The sequence below is a fragment of the Falco peregrinus genome, chromosome 5, assembly GCF_023634155.1.
Source record: "Falco peregrinus isolate bFalPer1 chromosome 5, bFalPer1.pri, whole genome shotgun sequence".
NCBI classification, from domain to species: domain Eukaryota; kingdom Metazoa; phylum Chordata; class Aves; order Falconiformes; family Falconidae; genus Falco; species Falco peregrinus.
In genome coordinates, this window is record NC_073725.1 from 81,617,138 (window position 1) to 81,637,288 (window position 20,151).

Below are 20,151 nucleotides of genomic sequence, written 5' to 3' on the forward strand. Positions count from 1 at the left end.
AAAATAAGATGACTTCTAGTTGATACAAAAAATAGATACAGGTGCAGACAAATACTGTAATTGCCACTAGTTGTCCACATATTACTGTATGTTCCCGAAAAGTTATTGATAAACTGTCTCCACCATCCTTACATCAAGTAAATGAAGAAACTTACCTTCAGACAAAGGTGAATGTGTTAGATCTTCAAGCTTGCAGATGCTATTTATCTGGGAGTAGCGGAGGTAGTGTTTGTGAATGTCTTCTCCACAAGTAGCATTGATAAAGACCACTTTGAGGGGAGGGAGGGCATTGCTAAAACAGCTTTAATAGAGCTAACATGTAATTTCAGATACCCTAGAACATTTAGATTTTTTGGAAGTCATGGCATGTATTAAATACAATATGACCTCAAAAATCTAGGTTTTGAAGTCAGGTGTTGAGCTATTCTGAAACAAAAGCAAATTCTTCCAGATAAGATGTATCTGATACAGAAGAGCAGGAGGAAGAGGAACTGGTCTCATTGTTTTCCTTAGCCCCGTATGAAGGAGGTCTAACACCACCAGTATCGAACTCAGGATTGCACAATGCCTCAACATCATCATGAAGTACAACATCACAAACATTGCCTGTGCCTACTCTAAGTGTCTGGCTGGTATCAGATATCTGCCAAATTTTGGATGTTGGTGGTAACTTACAAGTGAACTCAGAACAGTATGACTGGGAAGATGTATACTGAAAAGTTTCCAAGTCTACATCGTCATCATCGCTACTGGACCCGGTGTCATCTTCATCCTCAGCATCTTCACTTGTGCTGAAAATACACAGCATGGTATTACTTTAACATGCAATAATTCCTATAGCCATTTAGTTAACAAATTGTGGAGTTTTAAGTTTTTTCAAATACTTGTTCTGAAGTCTGTCAGTTCTGAAGCTTCTTGAATATCAAATTAATACTATTGTCCATAGTCCTTTGTACGCTATTTCCTTTGGACTCTAAAGTAATAGTTAAGTTCTGATTTGTTCAACAGAAAAGCAAGCTATCCTTTTCCAGCTCCTTCAGAATAGCAAATAATTTTATTTATTTAAACATAAGCTTAGAAGTTTAATCTCTTGGAAAGCCCCTTGCTGTGCGAGCTTCCTTTCTACTGTTCTAGCCTAATTATCTCCTTTTAATACTTCTGTTCCTTCCCCTACCTCTGAGGTTTCTTTTCTATTAAAACTTTGTGCCTCAGGAAAACTTCTAACTGCCTTGTATCCCACCTAGATTAATTACACTTGCTATATGAGCCACCTTTAGGATTGAGAGCAGCATACTTTAAAAAGCTTATGTAGTAGCTCTGAGAAGAAGAGTTTATTTTTCCTAAGGTTTCATTTTCAAAGTCATAACCATTAACCATTGTCAGTAGTTAGACTAATTAAGAAACAGATAAGCTTTTTACATGGCTGTGGCAATACTTCCATCTTGGTATCGTCAGCTGCTTGTAATTCTCTAGATCTTTGGCTGTTACAAACCAATATGGCCTCCTTGACTTCACCGGCATTATTACCAGCCAGACTTTTTATGCTCACTGTGGAGGTAGGAAGGGGCATGTCTAAAATTAGTGTTTCTTCTGACCCTGTCTTCATGAGAAAGGTAACTTTTCTGTTGGTATTTGTTTGTTTCAAATCACAGCTTTCTATTTCAGAAAAATAAATGAAAGAAAATCTTTAGACTAGCCTTTCATCCTAAAATATAAATGCTATTACACTACTACTTGTTTCTTGCTAGAATACTAAGCAAGGTGTGAAATTCTAGTTACGTACAATACTTAATACTTACTCAGCTGTCATCACAGGAAGCTTTACTTCAGGAATTAATTCAACTGCACTTTGCCAGTGTTGAGGTATTTCAATAAAATCTCTGTAAACTCTGATCTGTAGAGTAGTTCCTATAGGAACGTTGTGCAGGAGCTGCCCAAGCTCTTGCAGGGTCCATCCTAAAATGTTAGCATGCCCGATTTTTGTTAGAACATCACCTGCCAAGGGAGAAAATAGACAGCAATCCATTTAAGAAACTTTTTCAATTTTTTTTAATGTTTGTATTACAAAATACTTAGTCTTAACCACTGCACTTTCACATTTTTGTGTTTAGCAGCTCTTCAACTGGATGTAAATTTTTGTTGTTTTCTATTTTAATGAAGGGGGGGGTTAGCTCTGTTAAGAACTAACCTTTTCACAACACTAAGGAAAGCTGTGGTTCGCTGGTTTACTTTGGGATTTTTCTGAGTGAACATGCTAAACTTCAGATTGCCTATTCAGTGCTACCTTCCACTTCTGTGAGGTTTTTAGGCAAGATAAAGGTACCGTGGTGAATGCTCTGGTCAGGACTGCTGCTTAGGACCAGACAGCCTCCAGCAAGGTTGAGCTGAGGTTACATCGCTGCACTCCTAACGGTTCTGTTGGCATCTTTCCACTGCTCCCCTGTACCTTTTCACAGCTGGAACACCCTGTATTTTCTATCTGCTACCTACCCTTGTATGTCACCTTGCTGTTCATGTGTTGGTATGGAGCCAAGCGTACCCCTTTCTCCACAGTGGCTAAGTTTACCCAGGTGGAGGCTGGAGAATCTGTGTAACAGCCATGTCACCTGGTATTTGTCTGGGCCCCTGATTTTCAAGGTTTGACACTCTCCAGCTGCTGCCTGTCCCTCCACTCTGAAAACAACAAACACATGGGCACATTGCAAGATGGAGTCAAGCGAGGCCAGGGGAGTAGGAGGTGCCTACAAGAGCTGCTGCAGAATCTGAGGAGTTCCAGCAGAAAGTCTTAGTGATGTTTTTTGTCTTTGTTCTAAGGGATAAGGCTGAAAATAATGTTCTTACTACCCGCTGCTAGTGGAAAGCACTGAGCTGCAGTTTTGCAAAAAGCAGTACCGCATCCAAGAACAGTACAGAAGCCCCAGTACTTGCATATACTATGGGGTATAACAAGATGGGCTTTGAGGGATTGGGGGGAGTTGCAATTACTATGAAAACTTGTAGTTTTTGGAGAGTGCAAAGGGCAAGCAGAATCAATCTGCAGCAGACCACAGCTCTATCAGTAGTCTGGCAGAAACAGTTGAACAGAGGAGCAGTATCCGTGAACGCTATGTATTGAACTGCAACAGAATAGCATAGGGGATTTAAACAAGCAGTATAGCTGCCTGCTGCCGTGTTAGGCAGAGCAAGGAGCCTCTCTCCATCTGCTCTGTTTTGTTCTTAACCCTTTTGGGTTAAAAATGCCTGTAGCAAAAACTTACAGGCTTTAAAACTATTTACCTGAACTACTGACTAACATTTTTTCATTCACTTTTTCCACTAACTACACTTTCTACTCCATCATCATCACACCTTCTCTCCCTTCTAGCTTATCACAAGATACTGGTTCTACTGGCATGCAAAGTAGTTCTGGAACAAGAACCAGGATGGCAAATACCAAAAAAGCAACATAAAACATTTTACCAACAGTTTTATGTAAATTCTCAGTCTCAAACAGAAGGATAAATCACCTAAATTATGTGTTTTAAAATGTATAGACATAAATGTATTTAAGCTGTAAAATATCTGCAAGATATTCTGGGCTTTTAATATATTCTTTCAGGATTCTGTTTTTTCTGCCCGTACTGTCCTGGTAACACTCTTGAGCTGAGTCAAAGCCATCTCTGAACTGCAGATGTAGATAATTTTGCTCCTCTGCTCCAACATCTAGTCTGAACCACCCAGCTTTTCAGCTCATCTATCAGTTTTGTGATTGATGTCCTTCAGTGGCCGCTGAAGATTTATGTGGAGATAACCTCTTGCACTATGAAGGTATTTAGAGGAAACACACATACTAAGCAGCCCTGTATCTTCTTACTAGCATGGAGAATGGGGCATGCATACATACATACAAGTTTGGTGAATCTAACTATGATTTTAAGACATTGGTGCCTCTCACTACTACTGTTAATTTCTGCCTCCTCCCTGTTAAAGTCAGCAGATTAGAGCCAGGTCTTTCAAGCTATAAGCAGTAACAAAATTGTTTTTTGAGGTTTCAGTTTGAAATTGTACAGATAATACTCATCTAAATTAACTGAAGCAGTAAGTCCATAAAGACAAAACCTAATTCACTGGAAGAAAAATTTCTAAGCAGTGCATTCGTGCATCATGTTCTTCTCAAGTCCCATGCTCTGTACATTGTTATTAATGCCAAAATAAGTACACTGCCTGTGGTATCTTTAACAGATGGAGCTTCTATAAAATACTATCTTTTCTGCAAAATTTTACAGCTTTGGTCTTAAACAGAAAGTTTTTGTAAGTTCACTCTAATGTGAATTGAACAAACTCATCTGTTAGGTTTTTTTGTGTGTGTGGAATGTGGTGAGTTAGATCCAGGTGCTCCATGAAGCATGCTCGAATTGTTTCTTTTGGCTCCAAAAAAACAAAGATCAGCTACAAACGGATAATGTTTGTTAGCAGTCCTCAGCCCCCTTTAAACTGTTCAATATTTGCTCCAGTAAATCAAACACATCACATGCCATAAATAACGTGACTCTTTGTAGCCTTTTGAAAATGTTTTTGGAGCTTCCTTTTTTTCAAATTGGTGCAAGTAGAGCTACTCAGTTTCAGTGATTAATAGGCTATATTTTTTACCTTACAGATGTAAGCAACCAAATCAGTATCATATATATCTGCTTTTGTATACCATTGGGGCTTTTTTAGGGAACAGGTGAAAGCTATCAGCTCCTAAAAGAATAATTATTTTTAAAAGTACTCAGTTCAAATCCAAATCAATTTCTATTTTATGCTCAGAATTTTTCCACTGCTTTTTATACTTGGATCAAAAGTGCAAAGCCTTTTCTGAAAAAGAGGTTAAGAACTCCACTCGATGGTTTTTATTTTATCAAACAAGTAGATCTTTCTTAATTCTAAATCTTTCTGAAAGGTGTGAGAAGAAAGGACTGCCCAAATTATAAAGGTAGTGCTGGGAAAATTTTTCTAATTTTAAGATATGCATTTTCACTGTACAGCCAGTAAATGTCTAAATTACTTCATTACACTCAAGTCTTAGCTTCATAGATTTCTACGTTAGAGACAGTTTAATACTTGGTAATAACATAGCACGCTATCGTCCCCAAACTATATTTCATGAGTCTAATGTAATTGGTCTAGGGACCGATATGGAGCAGTCAAATTTACAGAGCTTTCAATTACAAGCTTAATATAGGTGCCTGATGTTCCACAAGAAACCTTAATAACTAGTAATAGTCCGTTAGTACTGATATGGCACATTTCAGGTTTAAGAGTACAGAGATTAGTCCATTGCCATTTTGTAACTATTCTGTATAATAAAGAAATAAAAAGCAAACAATAAGGCAAATTAATCTCAAGCCTTCGGGAAGTTTTGTGTTACTTGTAGAGTGAAATTACTTGAACAATAATGCACTGAAGAAAGAATGATATTATTCAAGTTCAGTTGTTATATAAAGCTAATAGTCAAACTATTTTTGGACAAACCTGCTGATGAATAGGAAATCTGTTTTTGCTGGAGAACAATATATAGACTTAAATCTTGATCTGATTACGAAACAGTCACCCATATAAGCTATTTTGAGATCACAGGTATTTCATTACAATGGAGTGCTGGCACTGAGCTTTATACAGTTTGTGCTAGTTTCTTTTCTCTGTAATTTTAAATTGAGTTTCTTTTGATCTGTGTAAGCATAAATAAATCAGAGACAGGCTCAAAGCATAAATGCAGAACAAAAATACTTTCAATGCTGTTAAATTTGAATATCACTGTTGGTTCTTTTTACCTGGTTTTAGCTTTCCATCGTTAGCTGCAGAGCTTTTCTCAACAAGGCTTGCTATCTGGAGATATGGCCCATTCTGTATGATTATGAGACCTAATCCTTGTTCACCCATTCTAATATTTGCCTTCAGTGTTGCAATCCGTGTGTGCTGAGAGACATCTTCCAGCGCTGGCAACTGCCCTTTGAGAAGTGAGAGGAAAATTTTACTAGTTTAAAGTGTGGCATCATTCTTCAATAAAAGGTTTAAGGAGACATTTGAGCAGATGCTGTACCCATTCTTAATTGTCCAAGCAGTTAAGACTCTCATCCTTAATTGCTTCTCTAGATAGGCACTGCCTGCTGAGTTGCTGCCAAAAAGCTGCAATAGCAATACTTATAAAAAGTTAGTGTACTCCATAAACTAGCTTTCCACAAATAAATATACTGAAGGTAGTTTTTACTTAGAAACTTATTTCTTAAAAAGTCACACATTTTACCAAGAGAAAAAGCAGTACCGCTGTTACTTAAGCATTCATTGCTAATGGCAATATATTCAGGGAAGGTACAGAGCAGCGTACAGAATAACAGAACAGAGGAGTTGTCAGCTATTAAGGACTTCAAGAAAAGATTGAATTCCTATTAAAAATTGATTTTTCAAATAAATATTTATAAAGGAGATTAATTTCTAAATTTTCAGCAGATTGGTTCCACACACTACTGCTGACATGAGGGAAGGGGCTGTACTTGCCACATTTAGCACCTACAGAAATAAAATACTCTTGAGCATCTGCTATCCATTAAAACACACAATACAAGTAATACAATATAAATGACATTATCCCGGTGTCTCCACCAAGAAATATAATAGGGTAATAAATTCTCCATCTCTCAAGCCTGTTCTCATCAAAAGCCAGGAAAAGTTAAGACTGTCACAAAACAAACTGCGTTCTGTTAAAAATTACTTTTTTTTCTCTGTTTTAAGATGTAATCTCTAAATGTAACTTCTGACTAGTAGAGTACCACCAGCGTAACTGCCTGAGACCATCTCCAGCAGTCTGGAATCACTTAATGAAAACTCCCACCACTTTACCCCTCTTTAAAATATGGAAACTTGGTCATCTTTCCAATGGCTTCAGTAAAGTGTTAGATCAGCCTCTAGATGACAGCACAGAATGTCTATAAAAGAACTAAGATTGAAAGTATAGGAACATGAATATTTGACGTATCAATTTGGCTGCAGAACCAAAAAACAGAGAAGGAAGCAGGAATTATTTGAATATTTTTTTCCTTCCCAATGAAAAATGCAGGATTTTTTGTTGTTGAGTAGAATACTACATTTCATTTGGATTAAATACTTAATTTACATGGTCATGCAAGAAAAGCAAAGGAAGACCCACTGTGGAACACACTTTCATAATAACAATTAAAAAAAGCGTACTTTAATTAGAAGGCAGAATCCTGACTTTGTTACTTCTTAGTGCATGAAGTTATCTTGCTGGACATGAGAGATTTAAAACCATGAAAGCTGGGACTAATCCAAAGCCTACAAAATATTTAGGATGAATGCTAATATTCACACTTTTAGACGAGACTCTTGTCTTTTTACTGTTCTTGATATGAGTCTATATAGTCTCCAAGAAAGGTGGATTTTCTCTTTTTTCTGTGCTACAGAAAGTTTAGACACTTAACAGAACTTCCATTACAGTTCCCCTAACACTGTCCCAGTTTTCTCCAACATCACCCTTCAATTCTGCAGTTTCTACAGCCAGCAGCATAGGATCTCATCCAATCCTCTTCTGTTGAAGAAACATCCTTTTCCTCTTTGTCATCTGCCTATGATTCTGTTCCAAATACTCAACCTCAAGAGCAGAAATGCCTCTTGACACTAAGAAAATTTGGGGCACTGGGGGCTCTGTGAAAAAGATAACGTGTTTGGTGGCACAAGGACTTAAAAAGTTTGAGATACTGAAATATAGCACTGGAAGAGTAATGCTGCAGCAGCAGTGAGGAGAAGGAAGTGAACAGAGGAAGAAATGACCAAAAGAGATGGATACTCACTCTTGGGTTCATCTTCAGCCATTGGTGAAGACTCTGTATGTTCCATTGAGTCCAGAGGAAGGGCTTTTTCTAGGAGCCAAAACCCCTGAACAGGTGTGTCCTAGGTAAGCCTCTTGGAAATGTGCTACTGGTCCACGATGGCCTATGGAGGAAAAGTCTACCAGTAGATGAGGAGGCAACAACCCCTAGCAACTGTTCAGAACGCTGGGGCAGGCAGGTTCTGAGCCCCACCAGCACCACACCAGTAACACAGGCACAGGGAAGTCTGGCGCGGGGCAGAGGATGTATCTGCATCTGGTGTATTGTTTCAGCCCAAGAGAAGTAATTTGATTTAGGCTGCCTGTCTGTCAGTACCGCAACCCTGTCTGAGGCCCCAAAGCTTCCTGCAGAACCCATAGCTGGTGGAGTCCTTCCATTTCCTAATAGTCATTTCCTAACAAACCTGAGCAAGATTAAATAACTGACTGTACAGCCTGCAGAGTATGAAGACTGGATTCTGTCCCTGTTTCTGACTTCATACTTGCCTGTGTATGAAAAGCCAATGAAAACCATATCTTCACTTTGTGCACCCTCTCCACCCCTCCTTCCCTTACTCCTTTTGCCATGAAGCTGAGTTATTTGGAGACAAATTCATTTTGAGGCAGACTTTTACATAATGCTTGTATTAAAAGCTATTTAAATACCACTTAAAGCCAGATTATAGGATAGTTGCAGGTGATTCTCAGAAATAACTTCTCAAGGCTGCTGGATTCCCATTGTTAGTGCAATATAGTTTTAAAATCTTTTAAATAAAAAATGGATTGTTCCCTTTCTTCCATGCACCAATTGTTCCCTTTTTAAAGGGAATAATTTCAGCTGTTTTTCATCAAAAGTCTTCCTATTTTCTCCACCCTTAAGAAAATCTGTCAAGACTAGGTGATTTCAGTAGAACCTAAGCACAGCTCTTGTCCTACTGATTGCTGTTGAACACTTTAAGATTACTTTACTAGTATCTCCATTTTGTTTGTATAGTCTCCCATCTACATAAAAGACTTACATAAAAATAAACAGCATGGACAGTCACCCGCTTGGCTTCCCAGTATGTTCTGTGTAGACCAGTTATGCTGCTCTGGAAAAAACAGGTGGGCGCTCACTGTTAGAACGGAAAAAATATGTAAGCTGTTGGGTATTTTTCAAGTATCTGTAAATGTGGGGGCTACTAGATTGATGTAGTTCAGCATTCCCATGCCCAAATCGAATTCCCACGCTACAATATTGAGGCCACAGAGTTACTGTGGCCAAAACTAGGCTGGTTTCCCACATTTGGGGCATTGTTCATTCTCTGCCTGTGGATTCTCCCACACTTCGATATAGCTGAATCCATGGGAAAGCATGTCATCAAAAATCACTCGGTTTGGGCGAGTTTTCCAGTCAAGATTAATTAGGTTTTCTCTCAAACATACAGCATAGACAGCAATGCAATGTAGCGCTTTTGAGGTGCTCCACAGCCAGATAATGTCTGGAGGAACCCCCAGGTTCAGTCCTCCTGCTTCCCCTGTTGTACCTTTGCCACAGAAGAAATTCTGAAATTTAAGCTCCTGCCTGTCCTTTCAAAGGGATGGAGAGCCCCAGCGACGGTCCCTCAGCCCTCTCTTTTACACAGAGCTTGAGCAACTTGCTCGTTCCCGCCCTCCGTGCATCGCTCCCTTTGGGGGCCAGTCAGGCCCTGCCCGGGGGCACCCCGACTGAGGGCACCCCGCCTCAGGGCTCGGGCCCGGGCAGGGGCAACGGGCGGAGCCCCGCGTACCTCGCCTGAAATCCACCTCTGGGGACGCGGGAGGGCGGCCAAGGACCAGTCCGCCGGGCCCCCTCGGGGGAAGGCGGGAGGGGACGAGGCGGAACCGAGTCCCCGCTGCCGGCCTCCCCTCACGGCGGGCCCGCCCCTCACAGCAGGCCCCGCCCCTCACGGCAGGCCCGCTGCTCATAGCAGGCCCCGCCCCTCACGGCAGGCTCGCCCCTCAGCCCCTCGCAGCAGGCCACGCCCCTCGCAGCAGGCCGCGCCCCTCGCAGCAGGCCGCGCCCCTCGCAGCAGGCCGCGCCCCTCGCAGCAGGCCGCGCCCCTCGCAGCAGGCCGCGCCCCTCGCAGCAGGCCGCGCCCCTCGCAGCAGGCCCGCCCTCAGGCGGTGGCGGCCCCGCCCCTGCGTCCGGAGCCCCGTGCGCACCGGCCGGCGGCAGCGCTCACTGCAGCCGCCGCGGAGTGCCCCACCCCTACCCCAGGCTCCGCCTACCGTCCCCACCCCGTCCCGCCCCTCGCCTCCCTTCGCGCTCGGCGCAGGCCGCCCCAGCCCCGCGCCCAGCCGCCTGCCCGCACCCTGCGGGCCAGCCCCGCCTGGCGCCCCGCCCGCTAGCGGCCGGCCCCGCCTCGCCGCACGCCGCTCCCCGGAGACAGCCCGCCGCGGCCTCCAGGCTTCCCCCTCCCCCTGGCGGCGGCGGCCCCGCCCCCCGCGGGAAGCCCCGCCCCGCCTGGGGGTGCGCACGGGGGAGAGTGGGTTTCCCTTCCGGAGTAACTGCCGCCCCCCCCGCCCGCCGGGTTCGCTTCCGGCTCCGTCCGGGGGGCCCGTTCCTGGTGCCGCTGCCGAGGGGAGCGCGGGGCCCATGGAGCCGCGGCTGTGAGGCGCCCCCGGCCCGGGCCCGCTGCGGGAGCCGGGCGGAGGCCGGAGCCGGGAGCCGCCCCAGCCGGAGGAGATGGACAAACTGACCATCATCTCAGGATGCCTCTTCCTGGCCGCCGACATCTTCGCCATCGCCAGCCTGGCGAACCCGGACTGGATCAACACCGGCGAGTCCGCGGGTGAGGGGGGCCGGCGGCGGGGACCCGCCGGGGGGGCGGCAGGCGGCCGGGTGAGGGGCTCCGCCGGCGCCCGAGGAGACGGGGGCGGGCGGGGTGCGTGGCCCGAGGCGGCGGCGGGGACCCGGGGAGGCTCCCCCTGAGGGGCGCTGCTGGGGCGGGGGCCGCGGGGCCCTGGCGCTGGGGCGGGGGGGCTGGCTTGAGGAGAGCGCGGGGGGCTGGCTGGCCGGGGGGTGGCCGGGCCGGGCCCGGGGAGTTGCGGGGGCTGCCCTCGGTGCGGCGAGCGGCGAAGCGGCCGGTCGGAGCTGGCGGGACCTCGCCGCGAGGCAGAGCCGCGGGTGGCCCGGCTGCCGCCCCCGCGGGGGAACGAGCCCCGCCGCCCGGGGAGGGGGGCCTGCAGAGCCACTCACCCCACTCCGCAGCCGGTGGAGCGGCGGGCCGGGGCGCCATCCCCGCCCGCGCCCCCGAGGCTCAGTCACCTTGGACAGGGAATCGGGATCGGCCGCTCCGAGCAGGTGGTGGCAGGTTGTGAATCTGCTGTGCGACACCGACGGTTCCCTTGTGGCAGGGCAGACCTTGCTGGCCTTGTCTCTTTCACTTCCCCCCCCCACCCCCCGATTATTTCCTGCGAGCTGATTTTTATCAGCTTTCAAGCCCAGACCCCATGTGGTTTTTATTTTAGAAAGTGATGTGGGTTTCTTTAAAAGAACAAGGATTTGTGCGCCTGTCTTTTTACTAATGATGTAATTGTATGAACAATTTATTTCAGCCTGTTGATAAGGACCTGCGTGTTCTGATCCATGGAGTGGGGAGAGATAATAGGAGGGCTGCTCTTTGGTCTCGTGTCCCAGAGAAACCTAAATTTCCGTGTCAGGAAAGGAAGCCATCCTTGCTGCAAACAGATGAAACTAACTTAGCCACCTTTTCCTAAACTTCTAAGTTCCAAGCGAACCACAGGTATAGAATAGAGAAAAGTGATCTTGGGGTAAAGGCTTCAGTCATAAATTCTTGCAGAGGGTTTAAAAAATTCTGTTTGTCTGTCTCGCGTGTAAGTGGGTTGAACTGGTTGAAACGGAGTCATATTTTCTTTATTCTGATGAGGCAGAGTATCAAAAATGTTGGATATTAGGGATTGATGACTGGGCATTCCCTTTGACCAGGCTTATGCTTATGGTTTCTTCAAATTGCTTCTAGTTATGTGGTCTAGAACCTGGTCTTTCCTGCACAGTCCAGAGGAGAGGGACAAGTCCTTTCCCAAAGTGCAGCATTCAGGAACTCCCTAGATGACTTCACTGTTCCTCCTGTAGCTATTTGTGATGATCTTGCTGCCTATGGCTATATAAAAAGAGTTGCTTCTTTCTTCTTACAATTCCATCTAGTAGCAGTGCTGCAGTAATGAGCCCTTCTTCAGCAGCTTGAAGTCAAATAAAATAATCTTCATTTTAAGTGTTTAAGTATGGCTTTCTTAGATCCTGCCTCATGTTAACAGATCCTATGCAATGTGCAAGATACTGGATTCTCTCTGCCTGTATAGAAATGAGATAACAAAAACTATTCTGAAGAAATTACTGGTGGAAAGAAAGGTCTTGTGGGATCTAAGCATGCTCCATTACATTCTGCATTAAAGAAGGCTGTTTAATAGCTCTTTATAATACAGGGTTTTTTTCCTGAAATATTACACCTAGAAATCATTAATTCGTAGTTACTTGATGGATGATTATTTAATAATCATCTGACATTTCTGTCCTGTACTCCTTTTAGAGGTGCAAATAACAGTTTTAATTTTAATTAGGCTGGCAAGCATGAAATCTGTATGGATTTTTTTAAAGGACTTCACTAGTCAAATAATGTTTTGACAGACCTAAGCCTTTTTTTTTTTTTTCCCTATTTTGAAGCCAAATTATTTGATAAAATCATAAAGGAGAGCTAACTGTCATCCTTCCTTAATGATTCTTTTGTTGATTTGTATTGATAGAGGATTCGATAGACTCTATCAGACTTCTGGTTAAAAGCAATATAAACTTATATTTGTCATACCTTACACCTGAAACGAGCCTTTTACTCAGACTGTAAAGAAAGGAAGTGTGAGGATGCCCGTTGAATCAAGGACTTCCTGTAGCAAACACTGTAGTATTGCATTGTGAGATAAATGCTTTTATGAGTGCCATTCATTACCCGGAGACTGCAGTGGAGAAGCGTGGCACGGGAGGACACAGCCCTGATGCTAAATCCTGTCCCGGCTGCTAGTGAGGTTCAGGCACTCTCAGCAGATGACCGTACTTGGACCACATTCAAGCCATCCAACTTCCGTATGTGCCACTAAGAAGTAGGGTTTTTTGAAGCATCCTGCTCTCAGCTGGTGAAAGAACCTGTTTGGTGAAAGAAAACACTTCTTTGCTTTACCTCTTGTGTTTTTAGGGTCATCTGTGGGAATTTTTCTAGATTCTGCTTCTACAAGTCAGCCTAGTACCAAGGAGAAAGGGGAGTAATACTGTTTCTCTGCTTGGCTGCTGTCCTTGGGGTTCTGAAAGGCAGCGTGGAACAGCCTGCTTTTCTCAATACTGCAGCTGTTTGAGAATTACATAGAGCAGAGGTCTTGGCAAACCTGGGAAGGCAGCACTGCATTGGCTCATTCAGAGCTGTTTACAGCCATTAAGGTTGGGAACCTGGGTTTACGTTTCAGGGAAAAAAAATGAAATCTGTTCTGATTTGAATGCTAAACAATATGTACATCTTAGTCCTGACATAACGATGATTTTCTGCTACATTGGATAGCAAAATAAATCAGTGGCTTTAATGCTTTTCTGAAAAATCTAGGTTGTTTTAATTTTTTTTGTTGTTGTTTAAAAGGAGCTTATGTTCTGAGGAAATTGATATAGGGGGAGGGCTGATTAGTCTCCTAAGTCTTGCTCTTAAAGGTAAGTTTTAGTAATTTGAAAAATGTTGGCTGTAAAAATTCTTCTCTAGCACTGTAATTAAGAGCAAAGGATTTCAACTGAAATCATTGAAGGTTTCAGATGCTTATCTGTCTTTAGGTCAGAGGAACTACACTTTTGTGGACATGGGTCCAAGTCTCCATTGGGTGCTTTTTCTTTGTGTAGTTTTGTAAGACTTGTTCATTAACTTGGTTTCACGTATTTCATGCACCTTCAAGATTATAAAGGAAAGATGGAATTCAAATGGATTTTTCTTTCAGAGAGTTCTCAGTGAGGTTTTGTTATTCATGCTGTGCGAGTACAGAATACTGATAACTCCAATCTGGAGACCAGCGGCTTCTCAGTATTCTTGCACTGACATCCTTTTCTTATCAAACTAGTATTCTATGTGAGAAATAGGGACAGAGTTGGCTTTAATTTAAGCCAATGCCTAAGCTCCCACTGATTTCAGTAGTAATGAATTTTGTTCCTGTATCTCTACATTGGTTTTGTGATGAACTATAAAAGCTGATAGTTTTGTCTCTATATGTTCCTTTTTTGTGTGGGAGGGTCTTTAATGATTTTGGTATTTTGTCTTCAGTAGGGGGGATAGAAGTTGCTCTAACTTCAGCTCAACCCTTTTGTAGGGAGAAGGGTATGAGTAGTATGAACAGTTGAAATTAGACATGTTAAAAGCTGTACATGTGGGGGGCGTTGACAAATTTCAAAAGCTTTTAGGGTAGGTCAGATAATTCAAGAGGATAATTTAATCAAATAAAATCCCCCTTCAGAAAGCTAAGCTATCAGTTTGTTTATGTGACTTAGTCATCCTTTCCTATGTAGCATGATTGTTCATTTGATTCCAATTTACAGAACAACGTGTACCTTTTTTTATAGCAGTCATTAAGTTAATATAGATGTCAGAATTTAAGGCTGCTCAACTCTGACGGGTAACTTCTAAAGCAAGTATTTATCACATCTTCTTATGTTGATACATCTATCACAACGGGAGACACGGTATAATGTTATGGCCAGGCCACTCGGCATATGCACGACAGTGCTGACTTGGGTGATGTTAGCGTTCAGCAGAGCTTCCAATTCCATCTTGAATCTGTGACCTAAGCGTCAAGGTCACTTACGTTAGAAACTACATTTTTCATTTAAACTGCCTTCTGTAACCATGCTGTGCAGTAACTGTCTGATGGTAAATCATAAATCTACAACATGCCGCTCATTTTGTCTGTTTTGTTTACAAATGCTGCCTTTACATGTATCTTCCAAAGTATTATGTGTAGTTCTTGATTTTGCATACTCAGCTGCTTTTTTATTTGTGAAATATGATTCCAGATTAGATGGTATCTATGGACGTATGGAAGAGCAAGCTAGAACCAGCAGGCCATTCCTCCTGAGGCAGTTAACTCCCTGCTCCTGTGAAATAAGTCATATAGTACTAAGTGGCTAATTACTGCTGTTCAGTATTACTCCTCTGCATGTGATAGCTCTTCTTGAGGAATTTTACTCTGCAGTTGCAACAGGAGTTGGAGCTTTATCAGGATCAGCTTAATGAATTATCACAGGTGATGCAACCAAGCAGTGATTCCCAGCTCCTGCTGAGCTTGAGAACATCTTACCACTGAAATATTTTTCTCTACTAGGAGCATTGACTATACATGGAGTAAACTCAAGACCACATGAAGGTACCTGAATGAACCAGTATATCTAAATAGAGTAGAACAAATAGAATAAACTAAATAAAGCATCAGCAACTTGAAAGAGGGTGTAAACTTGACTTCCAGCTAGCACTATCATTCTAAATACAGTTGACTGCTCAAAAAGTAGTGATATGTAAAAATCAGTATGGCATATTACCACTTCTGGGCTTTAGGGGTTATGCTGAGAAACTGTTAATGCACAGGGCTCCTCTGTGGCGGAATTCATGGTATAGAGCAATCATTGTGCTGTTCACTGAAGTAGATAGTGTTTTGTTTTGTTTCTTTGATGTATGGATAGTTGGCTTTTCAAAAACTCTTGGAAAAAGGGTTCTGGTGATCATTTGCTAAGCACCTTGCAATATACTCAAAATACAGTATGCTTCTCCCAGTTCTTCTCAGTAGAGAATGATGGGACATGATGGGAAGCAATTCTACAAAATTACTCTTTCCTAATGTTTTTTGTACTGTATGATGTGGTGACTGTGACAGGAAAATTTATTTGCCCTTTCATGAACCTGTTTGGATTGCATGCTGAGAATACAACCCCCCACCCCTCCAAAAAAAATTAAAAAAAAAAAAAAACCCAAACAAAAAACCCACTCCACTGATGATACAGAGAAAGAAGAGTTATGTACTATCATGCTCTAGAAAGAAACGACCGCTGAAAAGCAATCTGTAAAGCCATCTGAACATCAGAGTGTTAAAATTAGATTCTGGAATATAATTTCTAGGAAAACACTTTCCTTTTAGTAGATGCCCCCAAGTGTGGGAGCAAGGAGGGAAAGGTGGTGCTTTGTGGTGTGTTACTGATCTGGACAATGAGGGGATTAGGACCTGCGCTAAGATGCAGGCACTAACAGTAGTTGCATCTTAGAGATGTTGCCAGTGCCTTAAAAACAATACAAAACTCAAATAAGAACTAGTAAGGACTGCCAAGGAATCTAAACCCCATATAATCTGAATACTCTTAACAAGAGTAGCCCATTAATAGGTGTGCCTGGACTTGAATAAATTGACAAAGACAATGCTATTGACAAAAAAAAAAAATTGACAAAGACAATGCTATCTTTAAAATTACCATTTCCATTCCACTTCATGACTGTAGATGTCTTTCAAGTGAATGTAAAACTCTTACCAAGCAGAGTGTTTGAATTGTGCCTGGGTTCTGTAATCAACCAGGCCTTCAGGCACAAGGAAAATTAATAGTAAGGCATTGTTGTAATGAATTAATTTTGTGCTTGCTCAACCACTCAACATTGAAACATATGGAACTATTTTATGTGTAGGAAGAATCTCATGAAAGAGAGCTGTGTCAGCCTGGTTACTTGAGCCTGCCAGAGCAGAGATGAGAGAGCCGATTGTTTTTGGCCATAGAGGAACTGATGTTGTACATCTGCTTTTTAACAAACACAAATTAATACTGCTTCTGTTAGGTGACCATTTTGTTTTCTCTTTAGTGTGTGAAGCTACAAAACTGTTAGTTTGCCTTCCGCCAACTCCTGTTGAATTCTTCATTCTCTAATTAGTGTTAAAGAATTAGGTAAGAAGTACCTGATTATAGAGGACAGATCTGGGAGCCAGTAACTTGTATTTACCTTTCAAATCTAGCATCTGGCGTGACTGACTGTGGATGTTGGAAAGTTATTGTGGTAGTACCTCAGTTTCTTCCTCTGTAAAACAGAGGTGGTACTTTAGCGCAGAAATTCTGTTAGTGTTAGCAGCAAAGCTTTAACTGAATTTTTGTTTAAACTTTTCTTTCCTATCACAAACAGGAAAAAAAAATCTAAGAATACCAGGTATTACATTCATCTTTTCTGATAGTAGTTGTTTTTGCTAAGGTACTTGAGTTTCAGGTATTTGGAATAACTTTTTTCTTTAAAGTATTTACTTCACAGCAGTATGTACAGTCACTGTAGAGCAAAATTATATTCAGTATGTGCAGATACAGATTTGTTTTCTGTCTTGTGCTTTACTCAAGAAGAATTTAGTTGTAAATTTGCTTTATAGATGGTATAAACTGGGAGGGGTGCCTTGCTGAGGCTTCAGCTTTGTGGCTTCAGGAACTCTCTGAGTTTCACTAATAGTGATGATTTTGTAAATCAGCTTAGAGCTGATCTTAGGCGTATGTATTACATTTGTTGCCGCAGTATGACACTGAGATTAACAAAAGAATGACTTAAATATATGAGTCTTAAAAGTAAAGATTCAATAGCATGTGTTGCAAAACAAAGATTTAAAACTATCTGAAATAAAAAAAAAGAATCCTGTTAATGATGGAGGCTTATTAAAAACATTTGTATTGTTTAGTTTCCAGTCAGCACTTACATGTCAGCAGCATTATGTAAACTCCATTTGTGCTTTTGCCAAAGCAAAGAAGATGAGTAGGTCAAACTTAAAAGTTTGACCTACTTCTTTTTTTTATAGGTATCTCACAACAGCTCAACTTTTTCCCAATTATTTTTTGCTAGCCTTGAAACAAAGTAGAGAGCACTAACGCTTCTTGTCTGCTGCAGTATGTAGGAATTTTGTCTTACGTAGGAGTTCTTCGCCTAGTTCTTGAATTCTTTTCCAGCAATGGTTGATACCTGTGTATTTCAGAAGAAGGTAACTCATGGGCGAGGAGGAATATTGACCTTTGAAGAGGTTAAATGCTGCTATTAATTTTAAAATCAAATACAAAAAGATGTTTGTAGTATGGAACAAATGCAATGTGGAGGTTGGGTTTAGGTCTTGTACAAAGTAATTTGGGAAAATTATAAATTATTACAGATTTATAGTTTATAAAATTTTAAATGTAAAAATCAATTTCTTATTACACAATTATAGTTGTTACTGTGTTTCACAGTACCTAGAAATTTAGTCATTAACAGAGGTTTGGGGTTTTTTATCTATTGATTAATTTAATTTATGGAGCAGTATATGCAGGAAAAAAGTTCCATGGTGATTTTGCAGCAATCCCCTTATGTGTGCTCCAGCTGCTTTGCTCAATCTCACTTTTCTTTCCGAAGTCTCTGACTGATGGAGATACACACAGATCTGAAAAACTGGAGATATGGCCAAGAAGAGGATCTGTGCAGGGTACGTGTCTGTTCTAAGGAGAGGGGATACAAGCTAAAGCATTTGACTGGCAAAGAAAGCACTTATATTGGCCTCATTCCATATGAATCTGTATAGAGTGAACAGTCATAGGTTATATACTTTCTCAAGGTGAAGCTCTTAGTTTCTTCCTTTTATATCATATTTGATTTCCTATTTGATGTATTGCCTTGTATATGTTTTTTAGATTTTGTAAATAGAGTTGATGACAAGAGTTTGGTCTCTTGGGTACCTTAGGAAACATAATCTGATTGTGATGGTTTGTCTGTGGGACGAGTTAGTCAAGTATGAAACACTAGCTGCTAAGAGTTAGAGGCTCAAAATTCCACAGAGTATATAGAGTCTAGTTCCTCTCTTTGAGCAAAACATACTCTGTCTCTTATGTCTGAGTCCTTGGGATGAACTAAAACGTTCCCTCGTGAAGGCATCAAAAGCCTCCCAGGGATTTACTGCAGTATCAGAGGCCAGCATTTCCTATCCACGCAGTGTAGGGTGGTGAGCAACAGTTGGCTGCCACCCAGGAGTCTCATGGTGGCTGAAGTTCTGTGCCATAAATTAGAAAGCACTTTGGGATTATTAAGGATGACAGTCTCTCAAGGTGTAATGATTAATAACCCACTTACATGTTTAAATATTTGTCCAGTTGAAGATGGTTCATATTAGGCCTTGAACTTGACCATGAGCAATTCTTTGTGCAGTTGTTTGGACACTGCATTAGTAGGGCTGAGCTGTCTGCACTTGGTACATCCAAGAATTTAATGATCAAATGACAGTGTTCATAGGCAGTAAAGTCTAATAGTTTACTTTTATAGTGCTCATCATTGAGCCACCTTCCCAGTTGATAGGGTTGCAGTTCTTACTCCTGGGTTTCCTGTTCTCTTGCTGGTCATTGCCCAAGTTCTTGCCTTGTTTCCACTTCTTTTGCTGTGACTGCTATTGGCAGCAATGCAATTTAATTGTCTCCGAAGGAACAGGTATGGGATTGGAATAAGATGGAATGGGACAACTGATAGTTCATTGTGCCCCAGACAAAAGAGCTGCTTTGCGTCTAGATTCTTTCTACGCTCCTCAAACTGATGGCATATATACTAATGTTATTAAAATATCTCAGTGAAATTGCTTGCTTTCTGCAATAAAATCTTCGTATGCATCTGAAATGAGAGAGATCCTGACTTCCATGATAGGCAGGGAAAATGTACAAGTAAGGGGGAATGGTTTTATCTGTAACTTCATCAGTATGAGCTTAATGTATCAGACGTACACAACATTTAATTGTAATGTCTTTAGACCAAAGCAAAGTGAAGAAAACTGTAGGAGGTTGTCATGGACCTCAAGTTCCCTGAAGGTTGACTTTTGTGTAGAGGGCGACTTGTTTAACTTGAAAATTTGCTCTGATGTTTAGTCTTCTCTGTACAAAATAGAGATACAAATTGCAGTATAAAGAGGTATTTTTTCTTAAGCATAGACAGCAACCAACAGGATTCCCACAGTCAGCGGAAGCATCAGCTCCAGAACTGCCATGGTGGAAGATTCTGATCTCCTTTACTGTAGAGGAGAGAATGCACTGCATCTTCTGTGCCAGTTGATGTGAGGAGTGTTGTAGGTGTTGCGTGCTGTGGGGGAAGAGGAGTCACAAGGGTGAAGAAAACTTCCCTCCCCCCCCAAGTTGAATTCTGTTGTGAAACGAATCATGCACCTGAATTCATGTTTTAATGCTGTAGTTCTCCATTGTAGAAACTTGTGTGAGAAGAAGCATGTTTCACTGTCTTTTGAAC

General features: G+C 42.0%; 2 protein-coding genes across 2 annotated transcripts in view; one reads left to right on the forward strand and one right to left on the reverse strand.

Annotated features, from left to right (window-relative positions):
• Positions 1 to 53: 53 nt before the first annotated feature.
• PDZD9 (PDZ domain containing 9) lies at positions 54 to 11,306 on the reverse strand. Its single transcript, XM_055804159.1, has 6 exons — positions 11,133 to 11,306; positions 8,863 to 8,958; positions 7,827 to 7,968; positions 5,793 to 5,969; positions 1,800 to 1,995; positions 54 to 791 (listed from the first exon to the last, which is right to left on the reverse strand). Exons 3-6 carry the CDS (start codon positions 7,870 to 7,872, stop codon positions 422 to 424), a joined length of 789 nt encoding a protein of 262 aa, XP_055660134.1. The 5' UTR covers positions 7,873 to 7,968; positions 8,863 to 8,958; positions 11,133 to 11,306; the 3' UTR covers positions 54 to 421.
• The window catches only part of MOSMO (modulator of smoothened), a 33,113-nt gene continuing 23,272 nt past the window's right edge, over positions 10,311 to 20,151 (forward strand). The window contains exon 1 of the mRNA XM_055804160.1: positions 10,311 to 10,656. Within this exon, the coding sequence (XP_055660135.1) occupies positions 10,551 to 10,656 (106 nt within the window). The 5' untranslated portion in view covers positions 10,311 to 10,550. The remainder of the gene's footprint in view (positions 10,657 to 20,151) is intronic.